Source organism: Callithrix jacchus, chromosome 7 (assembly GCF_049354715.1).
Source record: "Callithrix jacchus isolate 240 chromosome 7, calJac240_pri, whole genome shotgun sequence".
Taxonomy (NCBI): domain Eukaryota; kingdom Metazoa; phylum Chordata; class Mammalia; order Primates; family Cebidae; genus Callithrix; species Callithrix jacchus.
The window spans coordinates 17,314,208-17,334,506 of NC_133508.1; the positions used below are offsets into that span (position 1 = coordinate 17,314,208).

The following is a 20,299-nucleotide window of genomic DNA, read 5'->3' on the forward strand; positions in this document are numbered from 1 at the left end:
GATTCTTAAAGAGGAATCTTTCTGTCTCCATCTATTTACAGTTAGACATGTATGTAAGTTAGAAAATTATGCTTGGCACAAACAGAAAACAAGCTTTCATTGGAAAATGTGAAATAAACCTTTACTTCTACCACAGTAGTATTTCCCTGCTCATAAAATCAAACAATATATAAATTGCAAATGTTTTCTTTATTGCCTAGTGATATACATATATGTATACACTACACCTATATATACACACATATGTATATATTTATATATACACACACATATGTATTTTTTTTCTGTTAAACAATACAGATACATTACTAGATTTCCGTTTGGATGCAGTTTCAGTATATCTCTCTAGAATGACTCAGAACAGAATGGAAAGGTTGACCTGACATTAGACAAACTCAGGACATTCTAGAAAATTCTGAGACCATCACTGGAGCAGCCATCCATTCTGTACCTAGCGGATGGATTACTCAGTGTTCCAGTGCATGAAAAAGGCATACATGGAAATATGAGCATTTCAGTAGGGAAGCAGCTAGGGAACATGGCTTTAGAAAAAGCAGTGCATTTGGAAAACTATACCGAATAAAGTAACAGAAAACAATAATCAGGGAGGCAGATGCAGGCATCGTTAGCTCTTTGAAGTGGCTGTTCACAGCAAGACAGTGGCCATGCTGAAGTTTGACTGGGTCAGACTGTGAGGTCTGCTGGGCTATGCATACAATGTGAGCCGTGCTGGAAGGGCAAGGACTTCAGCTTTCTGTAATGGGGACACATCACAAAGGGCATGTATTTCATGCAACGAAATGCACAGAAGCCTCACATCAAAGCGTCACAAAACAGACGTGTGTCCCCAAAACAAGGCCTCCAAAAATTAAAAACCAAAACAAAACGGCAAATCATTTCATTTCCCCCATCATGCCTTTTCAGACATTAAGAACCAAAAAAGGCTCTGAAGCTACCTGTGATTGAAGGTAATAAGGTGGCAGCTATGCCTCATAGCCCCTTCCAGAATGCTCGGACTCTCCAATGAGACTGATGTCAGTCTTACCTACCCATGATCAGTTTATTTTTCCCCTTTATAGTAGTATTTCCATCATTTGAGTATACAAAAATAAAATATTACAGTATACCCCAATCACATTGAAGCAGGTAAAATTTTTTTTTGAAATGGAGTCTCACTCTGTCACTCAGCCTCCCGAGGAGCTGGGACTACATGTGTGTGCCACCACACCGGGCAGATTTTTGTGTTTTTCATAGAGACGAGGTTTCACTATGTTAGCCAGGCTGGTCTCAAACTCCTGACCTTGTGATCCGCCCACCTCAGCTTCCCAAAGTGCTGGGATTAGAGGCGTGAGCCACATTTTTGAAGATATACAATCTTCATTACGATTCATGCATTTGCATGGGTGCACACACACACACACACACACACACGCACACACATACACATACACACATTGCAATAACAACAACAAATTGCTACATGGCTGTCCAAAAGGGTCATCTGGGACCCTGAGAGGGAAGAGTTAATGAATGGCCATTATCTTAGGAGACCTCTGAACTACTTGTCATGTGACCACTGGTGACCTGCTTAAGGTCATTTGCTAGGAGATAACAGCTTGAGGAGATAAATCTGCTTCTGTGGCTAGGTCCTCCCCTAACCATCTGTTCCCTTTAAGAAGCATGGGCCTGTTGACTGCTGTGAATTTAACCCTAGGGAACATTGCAGGGGGCTGCCCTTGATGGTTACAGCCCCTGAAAGTCAACATTTATTGGAAAAGAGCACCAGCGCTTAAGTGTTCCTGCTTGGTCTTAATCTATGAAGGCTTTCTGCCTTTCAATCATTTATTGTTATTCTACTACCTGTTAAAACTCTACCCACATTTCCAGGTGACGTGTAATGATGGCACTGCCTCAGCCTCCGGTCTAAAACAGGCTAGATGTGATTGAAAAAAACCACCCCACAGATATCCTTTGTGCTGTTCATCTTCAAGGAGATTTTATCCTTAATGGACTATTAAAGTAGCTGTAGGTATTTTTATAACAGCCAAATTCTTTACCAATGAAAGCTGAGGAGAACAGCATGGCTGGCAGGTATTTGGGAAGCAACTACTTACTGATGAAATGTTTGAGCCCCCTGGAGAGGCCATAGACACGGGCTGTGCCTGAATTTTTTTTCTACTTGGTTGTCTATTTAACAAGCCAAAGGGCTTTTATAGAAATCCAGGGCCTAGAGTTTGTTTAAGGGCCCAGTGATAATTAAGTGAAGGAAAATAGCACATCACTGTCTTTGAAAATTCCTAGCTGAGGAAGGTAGAGAAATTCTACCTAAGGGTTTCTGAAAGACAAGAGGGAAATGTTTAGGGAACGGGCCAACAGCATATTTTATTCCCTTTGCCTCTGATCATTCATGCCAAATTGGCACAACTCTAGGAAAGATATAATTTTGATATTTTCTTCATACTCTTAATTAGATGAAATAAGAGGGTAGACTATCACATCATTCATTCATTCCACAAATATGTGAGTGTCTAATTACCGTATACCAGACGCTGGGCTGTAGCCTGAAGAACAGCGCACTCTCTGCCTTCAAAGTCATTATTTCATTATAATTATGGTGATTTTTAACCTTAAGGTTTTCTGTGTAAAGCCACAAAAAATAATTATGTGGTTTCCTTGGAACTTGTACACATTGAATCCCTGTGAATATTAGTGAATTAATGTGAAGTCCTTCAAAAACAATTCCAAGCAAATGTTTCACAAACTGAAATTGAGCAAAACATCTTTGTATATTTGAATCCTACAGTGGTGTTTAAGAACAATTGGAATGCTATGTGCTTGTATTTGTTTTTAACATCTAGAATCCTGTGAATATGGCACTGTTTCTTTTTTTCTTAAAAACAATTTGAAGAAAACTGTTAAGAGTAAAAGAGATAGCAAATTGCTGTGTTTCCCAAGCTGATTTCAAACTCCTGCCTCAGCCTCCCAAAATGCTGGGGTTACAGGCGTGAGCCACTGAGCTGGCCAGAAAACTTATTTTCAACCCTAAAGTGCTATGCAAACTTCCCCCACCCCTGCCCTAAAACTTGCTTACTGTGTATTTTCTCTAGATGTGTAGAACCTATGGAAGGAAGAAAGGGAAATGGGGAGGGAGGGAGAAAGGAAGAAAGGGGAGGAAGGGAGAAAGAAAGGAGAGAAAGAGGAAAAAAGGAGAGAGAGAGAAATCCAGGCAAACATTTGACAAAGTGAAATGCACCAAAATTCTTTATATTCATAAATAGTGCCAAATAAAATGCAATGAAATTATGGTGATAATTAATAACAAATTGTGGAGTATCTCAAATTAGTCTTTTGGGCAGACCTGCCTTCTGGGTGAAAGGGAAGCATTTGCCATGTGCTCTATCCAGTACATTGTACCCACCAAAGCCTTCCACTAGTAATTTTTTTTCTAAAGCAATTTTTCATGACTCTGACACCATTCCCATGAAATGTGACATTTTAACAAATAGGATTGCCATGTCTATGAGATTTATCTTCCCTCTCCTCAATACCGTCATTCCTCGAACTCTGTATCGCCCTACATGAAAAACGCAACCTCTTCTGTGCTCTGTGGTAGCTGAAGAGTTCATATGGTAAAAAGCTCTTCCCGGGATGTATAAACTGTGAAATGCATTCTAAAATAAAGTTTTAATTACACTTTGTAATTCAGAGCCAACTTCTGGGTTTAGTCTAATTTAAACAAGGGTTTTTCTCTCTTGCAGCCATCTGTTCCTTTTGCTTAAGCCCACACTTAAGTCATAATATTGAAAGGGTGACGTCATTCCTTCCTATGATGTCATTAAACATTTCTGTAGCGACCCAAGCAGTCAGAGACCTGAATCAAGTTGTGGGGGGAGATGCTTGTAAAAATACAGAGAATAGCAAACTGAATTGTTTTTCTAGTATTTTCCATTTCCAGTTATTCTCCAATATCAGAAATATTTTTCAATAGTCATGCCTTCATGCAAAAAGAATCCCATAAAGAATAAATCTTTAAAAGCCCTGTATATTTGGCATAAACTAGCATATTAATGCAAACGTACCATTCTATTTCATGGCTTGAGTCTAGATCAAACTAAAATTCTTGACAAATTGTTCTTGGAAGTAGCAAATTATATATTATTAATTATAGGCAGTGTTTAGCCCACACATTAAAAACTTATATCGTCTCTATTTACTTCCTATTTTTGACATTTAAGTTTATGTTTAATTAATTGAGATCAGTTAAATTCCATCAATTAAGAATTTTTCAGATCTTATAGTTGCAGTGGAGCTGTCATGAGAGCGGTGTAAAAATGTACATGCATAATGTTTTAAAATTATGTTAATTTCAAATTAGAGTAGAGTCAATTAGGTTATATTCACTTGATTACAGTAATTTTTTTTAAATATTGCATTATAAACATTTTAAAATTAATTATTGGTTATTAAATGTATAATTCTAGTTGGGTTTAGTAATTATTTTAAACAGTTATTGAAAAACTTAAAATTAGAGTTCCACATAGTTGTGTAAATATTCATTGGTTCTAAATTGATAAACTTAAGGGAGAGGAGGACAGAGATTTTTTGGAATTTTTTTTTTTTGTTTTCCGAGACGGCCTCTTGCTCTCTCATCCAAGCTAGAATGCAGTGGTGTGATTTGAGCTCACTGCAACCTCCACTTCCGAGGTTCAAGTGATTCTCGTGCCTCAGCCTCCTGAGTAGCTGAGATTATAGGTGTGCACTACCACACCAGGCCAATTTTATAATTTTAGTAGAGACGAGGTTTTGCCGCGTTGGCCAGGCTGGCTTCCAACTCCTGACCGCAGGTGATCCACCCGCCTTGGCCTCCCAAAGTGCTGGGATTACTGGCATGAGCCACTGCACCCAGCCTAGAATTACTTTTTGGTAAACAATTTTTATAAAGATCATTGAAATTCGACTGTTCTCAATAAATCAGTTGTATATATAAGTATTCTGTTGTTATTTTATTTGTATGCCAATTTTTAAAACAAACTTGATCAAGTCTGTAAGTTGTATCAGGGAATGCGGCTTATGTTTCTTTGGATATCAGGGTCTGAGTTCGCGGTATGAGCCACATAGAGCCGCCCTCGTGGGTCCACCACTTGCCCTAGGGATTCACAGAGTGAAGTGGCTGATGAGTTACAATCAAATCAAAGCTCAGCACAGTGGAAAGCGCACTAGATTAGGAGTTGGAATATTGGGTCGTCGATCCCTTTAAAGAAGAGCCGTGTTTTAGTTTCTTTATTTGTGCAATGACATTAATATGTGACATAATTATTTCACCAATCTATTGTGAATTTCACAACCTATTCATTGTTCTTGTTCTTGTTATTTAATGGCACCAACATCTAATCAATTGCCCAAGCAAGACAGGCTTGTGATCCTCCTCCTGCATGGCTGTCCCTGTGGTGCCTGTGCCCCATCCCCATCCTTCACTCTTGCTGCTTTACTCCATACCCCTCTGGCTAATTACAGTGCTATTCACCCAGCTGTTAGCCTAAAGACCTGTGTACCTCCCTCACATCCCCAAATACAAGCTCTTCTCTCCTCTCCTCTGGTGTTCTGTGAATTCAGCCCCCCATTTATCATTTGAATTATTGTAAGTCTCCAAACATGAATTCCTCCCTTAGTTTTGGTCCCAGATCTAGCCTCCACAATCTACCCGATCTTTCCAAAAGCAAATCTAATTATATCCCTGATCCTGACCTAAAACCCTCCAAGGGGTCACCTTTGTCTGAGGCACAAAATCCAAAGACCTTGGTAGTCCGGTTCCCTCCTCTCCCTCCACCCTATCTCTCCTTACTCCCACAGTCTCTGGGCCAAAACTACACTGAGCATGTCTTTGAGTGCCCTGTACTGCTTGTTCTTATATGCATCTCACACGTGCTATTCTCTCTGCTGTGAATGTCCTATTTCCCCTTATCTGTTTGGCAGAATCTTTCTTCAAAATGCAATTCACCAGGGGTTTTCTTCTCTATGAAGCTTTTCCAGAACTAGCCAAGCACTGTTTGCTATCTCCTTCTCTTTGCCAACCTAGTTCCTAGTAGCACTCTTACCACCACATTTGGTAAACTCTGTACAGCAAATATTTGTTCCCGTGTCTCTTTTCTGTAGTTGAGATTGAACTCCTTCCAAGATGGAACTGGTGTTATTTGTCTTTGTTTTCCCAGCTCATGCCTGATTGCAAGTAGGTGATCAACAATTTCTTGCTAAATGGATGGATGGATAGATAGATGGATGATTCCCCTCTCTTCTCTCCTCCTCTTTGATAAACTACACCCTTATATTCAGTAATGGCAAGCTCCCTTTTTGCCTCTCGGCAGGTGGGTCTCTGGATTTCTTCTTCTTTTTTTTTTTTGGAGATGAAGTCTCACTCTGTCACCAAGGCTGAAGTGCAGTAGCGCAATCTTGACTCACTGCAACCTTCACCTCCCAGGCCCCAGCAATTCTCCTACCTCAGCCTTGTAAGTAGCTGGGATTATAGGCACCTGCCACCCCACCTGGCTAATTTTTGTATTTTTAGTAGAGATGAGGTCTCACCATGTTGACCAGACTGGTCTTGAACTACTGACCTCAGGTGATCCACCCACTTTGGCTTCCCAAAGTGCTGGGATTACAAGCGTGAGCCATGTGCCTGGCCTCTCTGGATTGTTCATCTTGAACGCTACCAACATTTGTCTGAATAGTGTCCTTTAAGACACAACTCAAGTGAATCAAAGTGTATCAAGTGAAAAAAATTAAGTGCATCATTCTTCTTTTGTAATACTTCGTATTTATTTGTACTTAAATGTTTTGACACATTTAATTATAATTATTAGCTTAAATATCTCTCTTCTGCAGACTTTACGTTCCTTGAGACAGCGTCTTAAATTTCTTATTCATATCTATATTCCTAACGCAGAAAACAGCACAAGATAGGTGTTAGTAGATGTTCACTGAATGAATTTATGAAGGTGTGTTTCAATGTGTGAAATGAAATAATGTACCTGAGAGTTATTTGAAACTGTAAAGCCCAAGACAAATGGTAGGTGTTTTTGTTATCTTGCTCCTACCCACGGATCAAATTCTTGCCTCTGCTCCTTAGCTCTTTCTACCTAGGGAGCTCACAGACCCTTGTCTAAATTATCACTTCGTGCAGACTTCCTTTCTCCACTCAGAGTACATTTTGACATTAAACTAAACCCCTCAGCATATGGATAAGATCTGGAGTATAAAAGGGGGTTGAAAAATAGAATCGAAGGTCTTGCATTTTAGTACCAGCCTTAAGAAACTGGGTAAATGATAACTGCATTCTGAAAATAAAGAGCCAGATCACTTTGGACACCCTATTTATTTTAGCCGATGGCCATATATTTGCCCTAAATTTATGCCTGTTTCTTATATACAGGAAAATTACTTATTAGTTGAGCAAAAGTATAAAATATGCAGAAGAAAGGACACCATAGGAATGACATGAACAAGTACTTATTACAAAATCTCATCTTCCTTCTGGGAAATCCCAGGATATTTTGTAAATGACTTTGCAGTCATTTCATCCAGCTTGAAGAAGGAACTTTTCTTCAGTGTGCAGTGTGGTAGCTGTTCTGTGTGTCACAGTCACTTTACTGACTTTTCAGGAGAGGAAGCGAAAAATACCTACCTTAAAAGCTGGGAAAGATTGGAGTAAGAAAGAATAGAAGTATTCATGGATGGCCAGGCGTGATGTCTCACACCTGTAATCCTAGCACTTTGGGAGGCCAAGGCAGGCAGATCACCTGAGGTCAGGAGTTCGAGACCAGCCTCGCCAACATGGTGAAACCCCATCTCTACTAAAAATACAGAACTAGCCGGGTATGGTTGTGGGCACCTATAATCCCAACTACTCAGGAGGCTGAGGCAGGAGAATCACTTGAACCTGGGAGGTGGAAGCTGCAGTGAGCCAAGATCACATCACTGCACTCCAGCCTGGTGACAGAATGAGACACCATCTCAAAAAAAAAAAAAACCTCTCAAGAATTATTCATGGATATAGAATGCAGAATGAGGAAAACTGGCTGAGGTTAGCACCTCTACTGTTCTAAGATGTGCTATGAGATCACTGGTGACTGGGAGGGACAGGACCTCTGTTTAATCTTCAGCTGCTGGGCGGCACACAGATTTCATTTTCCTATGCTGACATACTGACATTCGGGGTCAGTCCTCTCCAAGTGAAAAAGAATGTCACTTGCATAAATGCAACTTGAGTAGCATTTTGTTAGTCCCTGGAAGCCATCCAGCTGAATGTCAATTTCACTTGGGTAAGTCACCTTGTTAGACGTTCATTGTGCCAGGTGCTTGCTCCTGGATGTCATTGCGATGGTGAGTGTGTCTCCGTAGAGTGAGTGCCTTGGAGGAGGAAGGGAGCTGCCATGGTGCCTGGGTGCTCTCACCCCTAGAGGGGCAGCCTGGTCTAAGAACATGGCCTCTGAGCACAAAAGCAGTTTGGGTTTCTTTGAAGCTCTTCAAGTTGAGAGTTGAATTTATCTTTTCTGAGACTTGAAGACCTCATCTGTAAGATGGGGACAGTCACACTTTCCTGATAGAGGTTCTGTAAGGATTAAACAAGCTAGGGCCGTATTACATACCTGATGATTATCAGGTATTGATCTTCCTGTTTCCCGTTCCACCTCTCAGTAATATCTCATACCACAGTCTACTTATTTTCAGGACTTTGCTTTGAAAAATATGTGTGATCACTCACACTGTCTTCGCCTGGATTTTCCACTCAGTTTGCTTTGTCAATAAGAAGAATTTAAATGAATTCATTTCCTTTATTTTTAAATCTAATTTATTTATTTATTTATTTATTCATTCATTCATTTTTTAGAGTCAGGGTCTCACTCGCTGTGTCACCCAGGCTGAAGTGCAGTGGCTTGATCATGACTCACTGTAGCCTCAGCTTCCCAGGCTGCAACAATCCTCCCACCTCAGTCTCCTGAGAAGCTGGGACCACGGGCATGCACCACCGCACCTAGCTAATTTTTGTATTTTTAGTAGAAATGGGGTTTTGCTTTGGCACCCAGGCTGGTCTATACGCTTGACCTCAAGTGATCCGCCTGCCTCAGCCTCCCAAAGTGCTGGGATTACAGGTGTGAGCCATCATGCCCAGCCTCCATTCCTCTAGATGAGGGTTTTCAACACCATTGTGCCCCATAAGGCCTTGGCTTTTACTCTTGCGGGAAATAGAAAGTCGTTGGTGGGTTCTAAGCAGGGGAGGGACCTAGTCTGACTTAGGTATGGAAGTGGCACTTTAATTGCAGTATGTAAAATAGACTGTAATTGAGCAAAGGTAAAAGCTGAGAGAATAATTTGGTATCTATTGCAGCGATTCTACAACGGACGAGGGTGATTTGGGTCAGGAGGGTGGTATGGGAGCTCATGTTATATCTGGATTCCGGTCGTATTTTGAAGGTAGAGCCAAAATACTCTCCTAATAGATTAAATTTAGAATGTCAGAGGAAGAAAGCGGTCAAGAATGGAGCAGCCAGTTTCAAGGGTAGATGAAAGGTCCAGTGTGGGCGATATGAAGGTTGAAGTTGCTTAGGCATCCAAGTAGCGATGGCAAGCAGACGGCTAGATTTCAGGTCTGGCTTCAGGAGAGAGGCCTGATCAAGTGATCGCAGTTGCCTCTGTGCCTCTTAATATTTGTAATATTCATTTCTTTTCTTTTTCTTTTCTTTTTTTTTTGTATCAGAGTCTCCCTCTGTCACCCAGGCTGGAGTGCAGTGGTGCTATCTCGACTCACTGCAACCTCCTGCTCCTGGGTTCAAGCAATTCTCCTACCTCAGCCTCCCAAGCAGCTGGGATTACAGGCATGTGCGACCACACCTGGCCAATTTTTGTATTTTTAGTAGAGACAGGGTTATACCATGTTGGCCAGGCTAGCCTTGAACTCCTGACCTCAAGTGATCCATCTGCCTCGGCCTCCCAAAATGCTAGGATTATAGGCATGAGTTCCCATGCCTGGCCAATATTTGTGATATTCATTTCTTAATTGACTTCACACTAGTGTTTAGTTATCCAGAGGGGATCATATCACTAAATGTCAGTTAAAAAAAATGAATAACTACATACACACATGCAGACACACACACACGCATATATCACACATATATATAGCCCACAGTAAGAAAGTAAGCAGTTGTCATGATTACCATAATCCCTTTCTCTTTTGATTATGTCACTTAAATTGTCAAAAATAACTGTAAAGACTTAATCCTGCTTATTATATGGAGTAACCCTCTGACTTAGCAACTAAAAATCTCCACAAGTGAATCCTTTCTTACCTCTCTGGGATTTTCACTTTCTTCCCCCCATACTACATTTTGATGGTAAATTCTCCATTTTCCAAGTGCAGTTTGAAGGTACCATGGGGAGGAAATCAAATTTCAAGTTAAAAATTAAAACACACTCTGTACACATTCAGTCATTGTAATTCTGGAAAATGTCCTTTGAGTTAAAAAGTACATATATTTAACAATAGGAGAAGCCATATAATATGGTGGTTAAGAGAGTAAGTTCTAACCTGGAGATGAATTTAAATTCTAGCACATTACCTTGAGTCAGTATCTAATCTCTTAAGTCTCAGGTTCTTGGTCTTTAAAATTGAGACATGCTAGGGTTATGGAGAGTATTAAATGAGATAATAAATGTAATGTCCTTTGCACAATGTCAGACACATGGTAAGTTCTTACAGTTGTCAGTATGATGATAATGTTGCCAAGTGACTTTATTTTTATTTTCAATTGGCGCTAAGGGTAAAGACTTTTCTATGACTTTACATTTACCGTGGACTTTTCACTAAGTATATGCCTTGATATAGCACTGAAAATTTAGAAAACTTAGTCTCAAGGCATTGGGCCAAAAGAAAGAAAAAGACATTAGGAACAGATATAAGAGTATGCTCCAACCTGTAACTGGTGGCCCATTTCCGTCCTGACTCCTCCCCTCCCCCCCTACCTTGCCCATATTGGGTAATTAACACATTGAATTTACTCAAAAGGAAAAATACTAAACTTACCTCTTCCAGCTTACGTTACTTTGTGTATATTTTGTTTTTTTTTTTTCAAGAATGGTTCTTTGGGGAAAACAGAATATGTTTTCTATGGAAAAACACATATTCTTTCAGCCTTGTAATTTTGGAAGCAAAAGATGGTCTCCATGGTAAGAAGATGGAAAACGAGTAGTATTAATAGAAGATAGCACAGAACTAATGTACATTTTATAGTATAAAGGAAAGATTTTTTAGCCTCCCTGCCTAAAACAACATCATGAACTCTACGTTATGCTAAACTGGTGAATAAAATGAAAAGGAGCCAGCCAGGGTATGATAGCTCAGAATGAAAGTCAGTAGTCAACTCCCAGGAAAGGAGAAACCGCTCCAACCCATGGCACATGGAGGCTTAATTAGTCCTCCTATGATCTGTAAGAAAAGCTTCGAAAATTCTTCTGTCCTCTTAGAAACAGATCTATAGACACATCATAGTGCTTTTTTTCTTTTTCTCTTTGTATTTTTAGTAGAGATGGGTTTTCACCATGTTGGCCAGGCTGGTCTCGATCTCCTGGCCTCAAATGATCCACGCACATTAGTCTCTCAAAGTGCTAGGATTACAGGCAGGAGCCACCACGCCTGGTCACATAATAGTGCTTTTTTTTTGAGACAGAGTCTTACTCTGTCACCCAAGCTGAGTGCAGCAGCACAATCTCAGCTCACTGCAACCTCTGCCTCCCGAGTTCAAACAATTCTCATGCCTCAGCCTCCCAAGTAGCTGGGATTACAAGTGCCCGCCACCACATCCAGCTAATTTTTGTTTTGTTTTTGTTTTTTGAGACAGTCTCACTCTGTTGCCTAGGCTTGAGTGCAGTGGTGTGATCTCAGCTCACTGCAACCTCCGTCTCCTGGGTTCAAGCAATTCTCCTGCCTCAGCCTCCCAAGTAACTGGGATTACTGGCACCCACCACCATGCCTAGCTAATTTTTAGTCGACATGGGGGTTTTGCCATGTTGGCCAGGCTGGTCTTGAAATCCTGACCTCAGGTAATCTACCCACCTCGGCCTCCCAAAGTGCTGGGATTGCAGGCATGAGCCACTATGCCCTGCCACAACATAATGCTTTAATCCTCACGTTGTGGAGTTGCCGATGTACTAGAAATATCAGTGTGGATGAAAAGCCAGTAAGACAATGACTGTCTAATGTTCTCACCTCATCTCCAGGCCAGTTTCAGATCCCAAACAATCCCTTTCTTTCTCTAGGTCCTTCATTCCCTCCATGAAATGTCTAATGGGCTATATTTTTCCTTCATTCCCTTCATGCAGTGTCTAATGGGCTATATTTTTCCTTCACATTTTTTTCCCATGTTGTCTTCTGCTAGGATGTTTTCATTTCTTCTTAGCTCTCTGCGTGATTGGATCTCTACAGTGGTATTTTGGGGTTACCTTAATGCATCTCTTTTTACTTGTTATAATGTAAATTTCTTGAGATAATCTACTCTTGCTCTATACTCTACTCTCGTCTGTAGCCTGTACTTGTCTTACATTTCTCTCCTTTCCCATTCATTTACATAATCTTACATCCTAAAATATATTCTTTATCTGATATCTATTGAAATGAGAAGATATCCATAAAATTTATCATAAAATAATAAATTTTATTTAAAAAATAAGTACTCCAGAACTTAAATGTCTATATGAGTGTTCTGCCTTAAAGAAAATGTTGGAACGATGTTCTTTAAAGGCTTTAGAATTAATTTTAGAATCCCTTTACAATCTTCACAAGAAAATCACCCTGCTACCATAAGGCAAAGCTTCATGCGTTACCCAGATTAGCATTACTCACCTAATTCACCAGACCTGAGGCCAGATTTCCTTCTATAGTTTTCATAGTTCATAGCAGTCCTTAGAGGATGAAAATTTACCCCATTAAGGAATCTCAAGAGTGGGGGGGCACATTCTGAACACGGTTCTGAGGGAGAATTTCAGGCTTGCTTTGGAATAATGGAAGCTTCATTAAACTAAGTCTGTAGTACCCACGTACTTTAGAGGGGAAATCTCCCTTTTCGATGAGTAAGTTCTGTCATTTCTGGTAACAAATTGAACCTACTGTTTCATAGTCACATCATTAAGAGCCATTTCAGCAGTTTCTGTTACTTGACTTCAACTGTGTTCTTGTACACAGTGTGCTTAAAACTTCTCCTCTGAACACGTGGGACATGGGCTCTTCATAGTAACAGTGTGTCTTCATATTATCTCCAGGACTATACTTGATAAGAAGGAGCTCTTGGAGTTTGCTCAGCTTGGCTGCTACTTGGAATATGATCTCTTTGGTACTGAACTACTTCATTACCAGCTCGGCCCAGATATTGACATGCCTGATGATAACAAAAGAATTAGAAGGTAAATATGGTGAAGTCTCCTGCAGCATTCTCTTTCCCATGCCCTTTTTGATTGTCATATCTGGGGAAGTATTAGCAGAGATTCAGAAAACAGTAAGGAGACTGAACCACAGACTTGCAGAGAAAAATATATCTATGCTGTTTCAGGGAGAAAAATCTCTCTATATTATTTTAAGGAGAAAATGAGTCATCCTAAGTAGGCTAAAGCTTAGCAGAGCCTTAGAAGTTCAGTGCAGATGGGCAGCTGACAGGAAACACAGATAATACCCAACCCCTGCCATGAAAATCAGAGAACAAAAGACATTTTCCTCTATCTACCCCTAATGAAATAAGCTGTTCTTCTCTCAGGTTGACTACACTACAGCCATAACTTCCTACAAGTAATATTTAAAATGCTTTATTAAAAGGTTTTATTAAAAAGGCAATCTCAAGTTAAATGCTAAAATATAAAGTCTAAAGACCAAACATCATGTAAAATGTGCAACCTTCAAAAACTGTGTAATGTGTGATGCTAGTAGATAATTGTAGGAGTCATTCTTTGTAATCAAGTAGAAAATTTTAGGCATCAAGGATAGCTACCTACTTTTGTCTTGGTCACATGGTGATATGAAGATTGAATGAACCAAGTTAGAAAATCTAGGAGGAGAAATAAACTGGTGATTGACAAGGAAGACTTTTGTTTGGGAATATCTATTTGTTACTATCCAGTGAAGCTGTAAGATAAGGTTTGTATATGATAGTTGAACTGTGGGAATGAATGACATCACTCAGAGAAGAGGGTGAGGACAGAGACCTGGGGACAGAGACTTTTAAGGAATGGAGTAGGAACCACCACTGAAGGAAAGCTTGAGAAGTTTTCGAAGTGATAATATCAGGGATATGTGTTGTTATGGAAGTCAGTAGAGAGGAAGGCTCAGGGCAGAAGGGCTTGAACACGTGTAATATGTGACAGATATCTAGGGAAGTAAAAACTGAAAAGCATCCATTGTTTTTCACAATTAGGAAGGTCACATTTTATAAACAGTAAGTGCAGTCTCAGGAGAAAAGCCTTGAAGAATGGGTGGGCCATGAGGAAGAGGAGAGGGATGTTTAGGTGACTCTTTCGAGACACATGGCAGTGGAGGGAAGCAAGGAGATGGGCTGGAGCTAGAAGAAAACAAAGGGTCAAGGGAAGTTTCTAGTAAGAGTTGACCAGTGGTTATGTGACTAAGAGCAAGAGCAGAGCCAGAGCCAGATAGAATGAGTTCAGGGAAGCAGTGCCCATTCCGCAGGGCACTATAGAATTTACATGAAATGACACATGCCAAGTTTTTATCTGAGTGGTGCAGAATATGGAAGTGTTCAATAGATGCTGATTTTTTAAAAATCTGGATAGATAAGAAATACAGAGCAAGGCTTCTAAGGTGGCAAATTGAGGGAATCTAGGGAACAGACAGCAAGTTGGTTGAAAGGATGCTTTCTCCATCGAAATGAGAGGGCACGACACAAGCAATGGGGTGAATGCAAATAAAAGTCTTAGTGAGGGGAGCAGGAGACTGAGGACACATGGCCACATGTCCTCTAGTGTCTCTGTGAGGTAGACATAATTATCTCTCGAGAAAAAAAGAGTGGCTTTAGGGCAGGACCATGTAGAGCAGGAGGAAGGCTGGGGATGGCTCTCAGGTCAATGAGAGAGAGATTGACATGGATGTGTTATGTGTGAGACCTCGTTGAGTGTAGAAATCATGATTGCATGCCTGCATACTGGCACCAGTGCACATGATTTGGTGATTATTTTCCAAAAGCTAAAATGTTTTGCATTTCGGTAGTGGAACCAGAGAAGCTGTATGCATACAAGCAGGACATGGGAACAGTTCAAAAGATTGAAGGTTGAGATTCTATCTGAAAGAAATGGGTAACAAAGGAGGGGTTGAGATTGAGGGTCATGGAAGCCAAGCTGGAGGGAAGAAAATATACAGAGGAATGGGCAGATCGAAGGGAAGTATAGCAGGGCAAATAACTGGACTGCAGGCTTTAATGAAGTAGGTGGAGTATGTGTATATGCATATGTATGTGTATATACTTGAAGAAGTGAGTGGAAAAAATAGTAAGAGTAACATAATCGGAATAGGAAACTGAAGATTGAGATTGCAGAGGGGGAGCAGTAGTTCCCTTTGATGACAAGAGCTAGAATTTGATGGTGAGTACAGAAAAAATGGTTACAGTGGAAGGAGCAAAGCTAGAATTGAGAAGTGATGTCCAGGAACTGTGAGATTCAAGTATCGATAGTTGAATAAGGCACACTGGGTTGAGGGGAAGATCTTGAGCCAGTGGCCATAGTTGGGACATCCTGAGGATCTTCGCTTGAGAAGTCGACATTTTTGTCTGTATGCCTTCTGCTGTCTCCATGTATTGGCATTCTGCCGTGACCACCTCATTAGTAGGAATATGTTCAAGTTTAGTATCATTAGGGAAAGAGAGTTAATCAGTGTTGCACTAGTTATGTAATATGGCGACACTCAACTCTACATGAGCAAATGACTTCAACTGCCTTGACCAATGAAGCGCCGCCTTTTTTTTTTAAGACTCAGATCAGTTATTTGACAAGTAGTTGTATTGTCTCTTTGTTTATTTTTATTTTATTATTTTAATTTACTCACCCAGGAACCCCATTCAATACAGGTGAACCAGTTTCCCCAGAGCCCTTGTAGTTAGTTTATACTCAGAGGACACTACTCCTTGCCTAAAGGCATCTGGAATTTAACATAGGGCAGTGCATTCAGTCATTCTCATCTTTCACAATCTCAAAAACATGATTTCCTGATCAGTGTCCTCAACACATGTCTTCCACATTGTCTTGGAAATGGGAACTTTGCACTCTGAATCGGCTTCCTTTTCCCAAGCCCCTTTTTGGCAGTGAGGTGCATCTTTTGTACGCCTGTGTCTTACATGAGGCTCCCAGACCTTCCCAAACAAGAGAAAGAAGGTCTGTAAAAGGTCGTCTATGAAGGAGATAGAATGGTCGGATGGGCCGGGCACGGTGGCTCACGCCTATAATCCCAGCACTTTGAGAGGCCGAGGCGGGTGGATCATGAAGTCAAGAGATCGAGACAATCCTGGTCAACAAGATGAAAACCCATCTCTACTAAAAATACAAATATTAACTGGGCATGGTGGCTCAGGCTGTAGTCCCAGCTACCTGGGAGGCTGAGGCAGGAGAATTGCTTGAACCCAGGAGGCGGAGGTTGCAGTGAGCCGAGATCGTGCCATTGCACTCCAGTCTGGGTAACAACAGCAAAACTCCATCTCAAACAAAAAGAATGGTTGGATGACCGATGGCTCCCCAGCATTTCTTCTTAGCTTCTTTTGGCTATTTGTTTATCTGTACTGTGCTACATATAGCCATTCTGGATATATGGAAATAATAAAAATTATTATAAATATGTTTATACACACATTTATGTGTATATAATTTATTATAATATAAATGTGTGTGTGTATTTGTGTGCAATCTAGTGAAGCCCTAAGATAAGGTTTGTATGTGATAGTTGAACTGTGGAAATGAATGACATCACTCAGAGAAGAGGATGAGGACAGAGACCTGGGGACAGAGACATTTAAGGAATGAAGTAGGAACCACATATATTATAGATATAAATGTATGCATGTATATATTCACACATTTATATCTATAAAATGCCTGTGTGCTATTCCATGCATATGTATATGTATGTGTGCTTAATCTTCCTTAAACCATGCATTAGGTCACTTGACCCAAGCGCAGCCCGTGGTAAGCACAGAACACCCTCTTGGGTTGCACGTGTTCCAGTGCCCCACGGTCTTACACACTTGGTGTTCATCATGCATCTGCGGTCCTTTTGTGAGCCATCGTAGTCTTAAACCTCTGAAGTGCAGGAGCACAAAAGCACGCTTCTGCCTACCTCTGGTGCTCAGCACCAGAAATTCTGTGTCTAACACCTGTTTTCAATCTTCTGCTCCATTTCTCAAATCTTATTATATCTCTGCCTTTTCACACTTTGTAGTCTCTCTCTAATATTTGTTTGCAAACACTAACTCATTTGTATTTCTATAATTACCGTGGTTTTTTGTCTTCTCATCTGTAGTGGCTCCCCCTTTCTGGCAGCATCTCTGTAGCTCCTGTTCTTCCGTATAACGGCACAACATAAGAGATGATCTTTTAGTGTAAGCGGGACGGGGCAGGTTTTCTTGATAGTCAGGATATAATTGTGTGTCCAGAGCTGTAACGTTATCTTTCTCGTGAGACAGCTAGTCTCTGGATACTTGACTTGATGGGCTCTAAGGATTCCCAGTTTTAAATATGAGTATCTTGTCCTCTGCATTCTTTGATTACTACTTCACGATTTGATAACGTTGTGTTTCAAGGTCTGACACAAGACATCTTAGAGGAATTTGTTTATCCACATGATATGCCTTTATAATATGAGAAATCATATTTCTCAGATAAGAAAGAGAGGCGCAAATTTTAGAGAATGCCCAGAAAATATCAGGGAGAAATTGTTTCCTCAAACCTCCTATACCATGATGCTTCTTTGCAGCTGTGGTCACACTAAGGTTCAGCATTGTGTATGCATTCTGTCAAATTGTCCTTTTTTTGTGTGTGATCATATAACTTAGATAATTCCCTTAAACTGAGTATGTTCTAAAAGTAACTGCAGATCAGAACTTTAGGATATTACACAAATTTCAATGAGGCAGAAAGTCTTAGTAGCACAAAAGTCATTCCATGCACTTAGAGGACAGCCATGTCTGTTGGCACTGGCATTCCCTTTACCTGCAGATACAAGGCCTATTCTTCCATTATTATTTATTTTAAAATATATGTTCTGTGAGGGCAGGGCTTTGTGCTTGAGTTTTTTTGTGTGTGTAGTGTCCCACATTTTTCTCACTGTAGTAGTTATTAAATATGACTCATGTACTAGGACACCAATAAACGCTTTAGAAACAAAAAAGATGCCTTTCAAATAATCAGCTTCTGGAGGAAGGCACTGTTCATCCATCTAGATTCGCTTTAGAATCTAGATGCTGAAAAACTATTCAGAGAATCCCAGAGAAGAGCTATTGTCTGTGAGTGGCATCTTCCACCATCAAAGACCCATGGAAGTCACGACAGACAGTGCCCAGAGTCCAGACACGTACAGATGGTGGCTGTCAGGAGGTGACTCACACTACAGATTCCAGCATTCAACAAAGCAAAGAGGAGTTCATTTTTAGAGAATAGTCAGGAAACTGTCCTTTAGTTCACCGACTATAAATTTAAAGAAATAGCTTATTATTTTAGCAGTCTCGCTGACATGGGAGGAAGACAGAGTACATTTGTATTGGTCGGTTTAATCCAATGCTCAGAGACTATAACTAAATCAAAATTGCCATAGACTTCAAAGGGGAAAATGGTTAAAATACTGAGGTACCCTTACCAGCCTTTTTCAGTGGCTTGCTTTGTGGCTTATCAAATGTCCCTCACTTCCAAACCGATTGATCTTGCTCTCAAAATATTTTGCTTGTAGTGAGACTCCTTTTGTTTCCCTGTTTTAATCGCAAATAGTCATTGATTTTTTTTTATGCTAGATAAAAGGAGAGAGAAAGAATGAGATCTGAAAAATGAGCCCACCAAAGAGGCATTTGAGAGAGGAGAGCTGAATACAAATCCAGAACAAAGTTATTTAGTGAAATGCTAAAGTGGTCCTTGGTTCAAAATGGCACATCTATTAGAAGCTGTCTTTAATGCAGTATTGCCAGGCATTGTCATAAATATCACCGGTTAGAAATTTCTGTGTGTGTGGAATACGGCTATGTTCCTACCAGGATGCAGCAATATTTTTATCATCACCACACAATATTTATTGAAGGTCTCTCAGTATACACGCCACAGTAGAAGGCAGTATCTTTACCACAAGCACAATACGTTAATGACTAAAAAGTCAAAAGCACCCTGAACAGAGAAAATGAAAGACAAATGACATCTAATGAGTTAACATTTTTCACAGGGTGCGTCTTCTGGTGGAGGAGGGCTATGAAGATGGAATTCTGATAGCACATGACATACATACGAAAACCCGGCTGATGAAATATGGAGGTCACGGCTATTCTCATATACTCACCAATGTCGTTCCTAAAATGCTACTTAGAGGTATAACTGAGAATGTGCTTGATAAGATTCTAATAGAGAACCCTAAGCAATGGCTGACTTTCAAATAGGATGGTTGCTTATGAATTCACACCTTGAATATACAACTTGCGGAGAACATTCAGCGATTTTCAATCCACTGTGAGATATTCATCAGTTACCTAGGACTAATGACTGATCATTTCCTTCTTATGAGAACTAGGAGAATTTGCCTTCTCTGAGACCAGCTATTACACCTGTGCCTCTAGGGATTACTCAGCCTAATTGAGCCCTATTATTGTGCCTTAACAAAATAAATACAGAAGTACCTATTTCAAAACAGTGATTTAAAGTCTGTATCCCCTAAGTGGAGTTGCTGTTTTTCTCCCTAATCTATCAGCTGCACTACTTGAGAAAATTTAAAGTGTTTCTAGTTAAATTATTCCCTTCTTGAAAATCTAACGTTTCTTGTAATATTGATGATCCTACTAATTACCCTGCTGTTCTTTAATTAATGCTTAATGAATAATATGGCACTTTAAAATAGCTTCTGCAACAAGGGAAGTTAAATCTTGAGACTTTTTCCCCAAAGGATACTGACTGTAATATGGTTACCAATTCACAATGATAAAAATATTTGGAAGGTCATTTTATGCTGTCCACCTAGCTATATATTCTTCTAATAAAATGGTTTTAATATCTTTGGCTTACTGGTATCCATTTTTGC

At 40.2% G+C, this 20,299-nt stretch overlaps 1 protein-coding gene across 7 annotated transcripts in view; it reads left to right on the plus strand.

Annotated features, from left to right (window-relative positions):
* The window catches only part of PTER (phosphotriesterase related), a 72,637-nt gene extending 52,361 nt beyond the window's left edge, over positions 1-20,276 (plus strand). For 5 of the 7 annotated variants that reach the window (XM_002750064.7, XM_054258483.2, XM_008999988.5 and 2 more), the window contains 2 exons: positions 13,309-13,449; positions 19,454-20,276. In XM_002750064.7, coding sequence (XP_002750110.1) covers positions 13,309-13,449; positions 19,454-19,664 — 352 coding nt within the window. In that variant the 3' untranslated portion in view covers positions 19,665-20,276. The remainder of the gene's footprint in view (positions 1-13,308; positions 13,450-19,453) is intronic. The other 2 variants (XM_008999986.5, XM_078329533.1) reach the window with 1 other exon arrangement.
* The last annotated feature ends 23 nt before the right edge of the window (positions 20,277-20,299 follow it).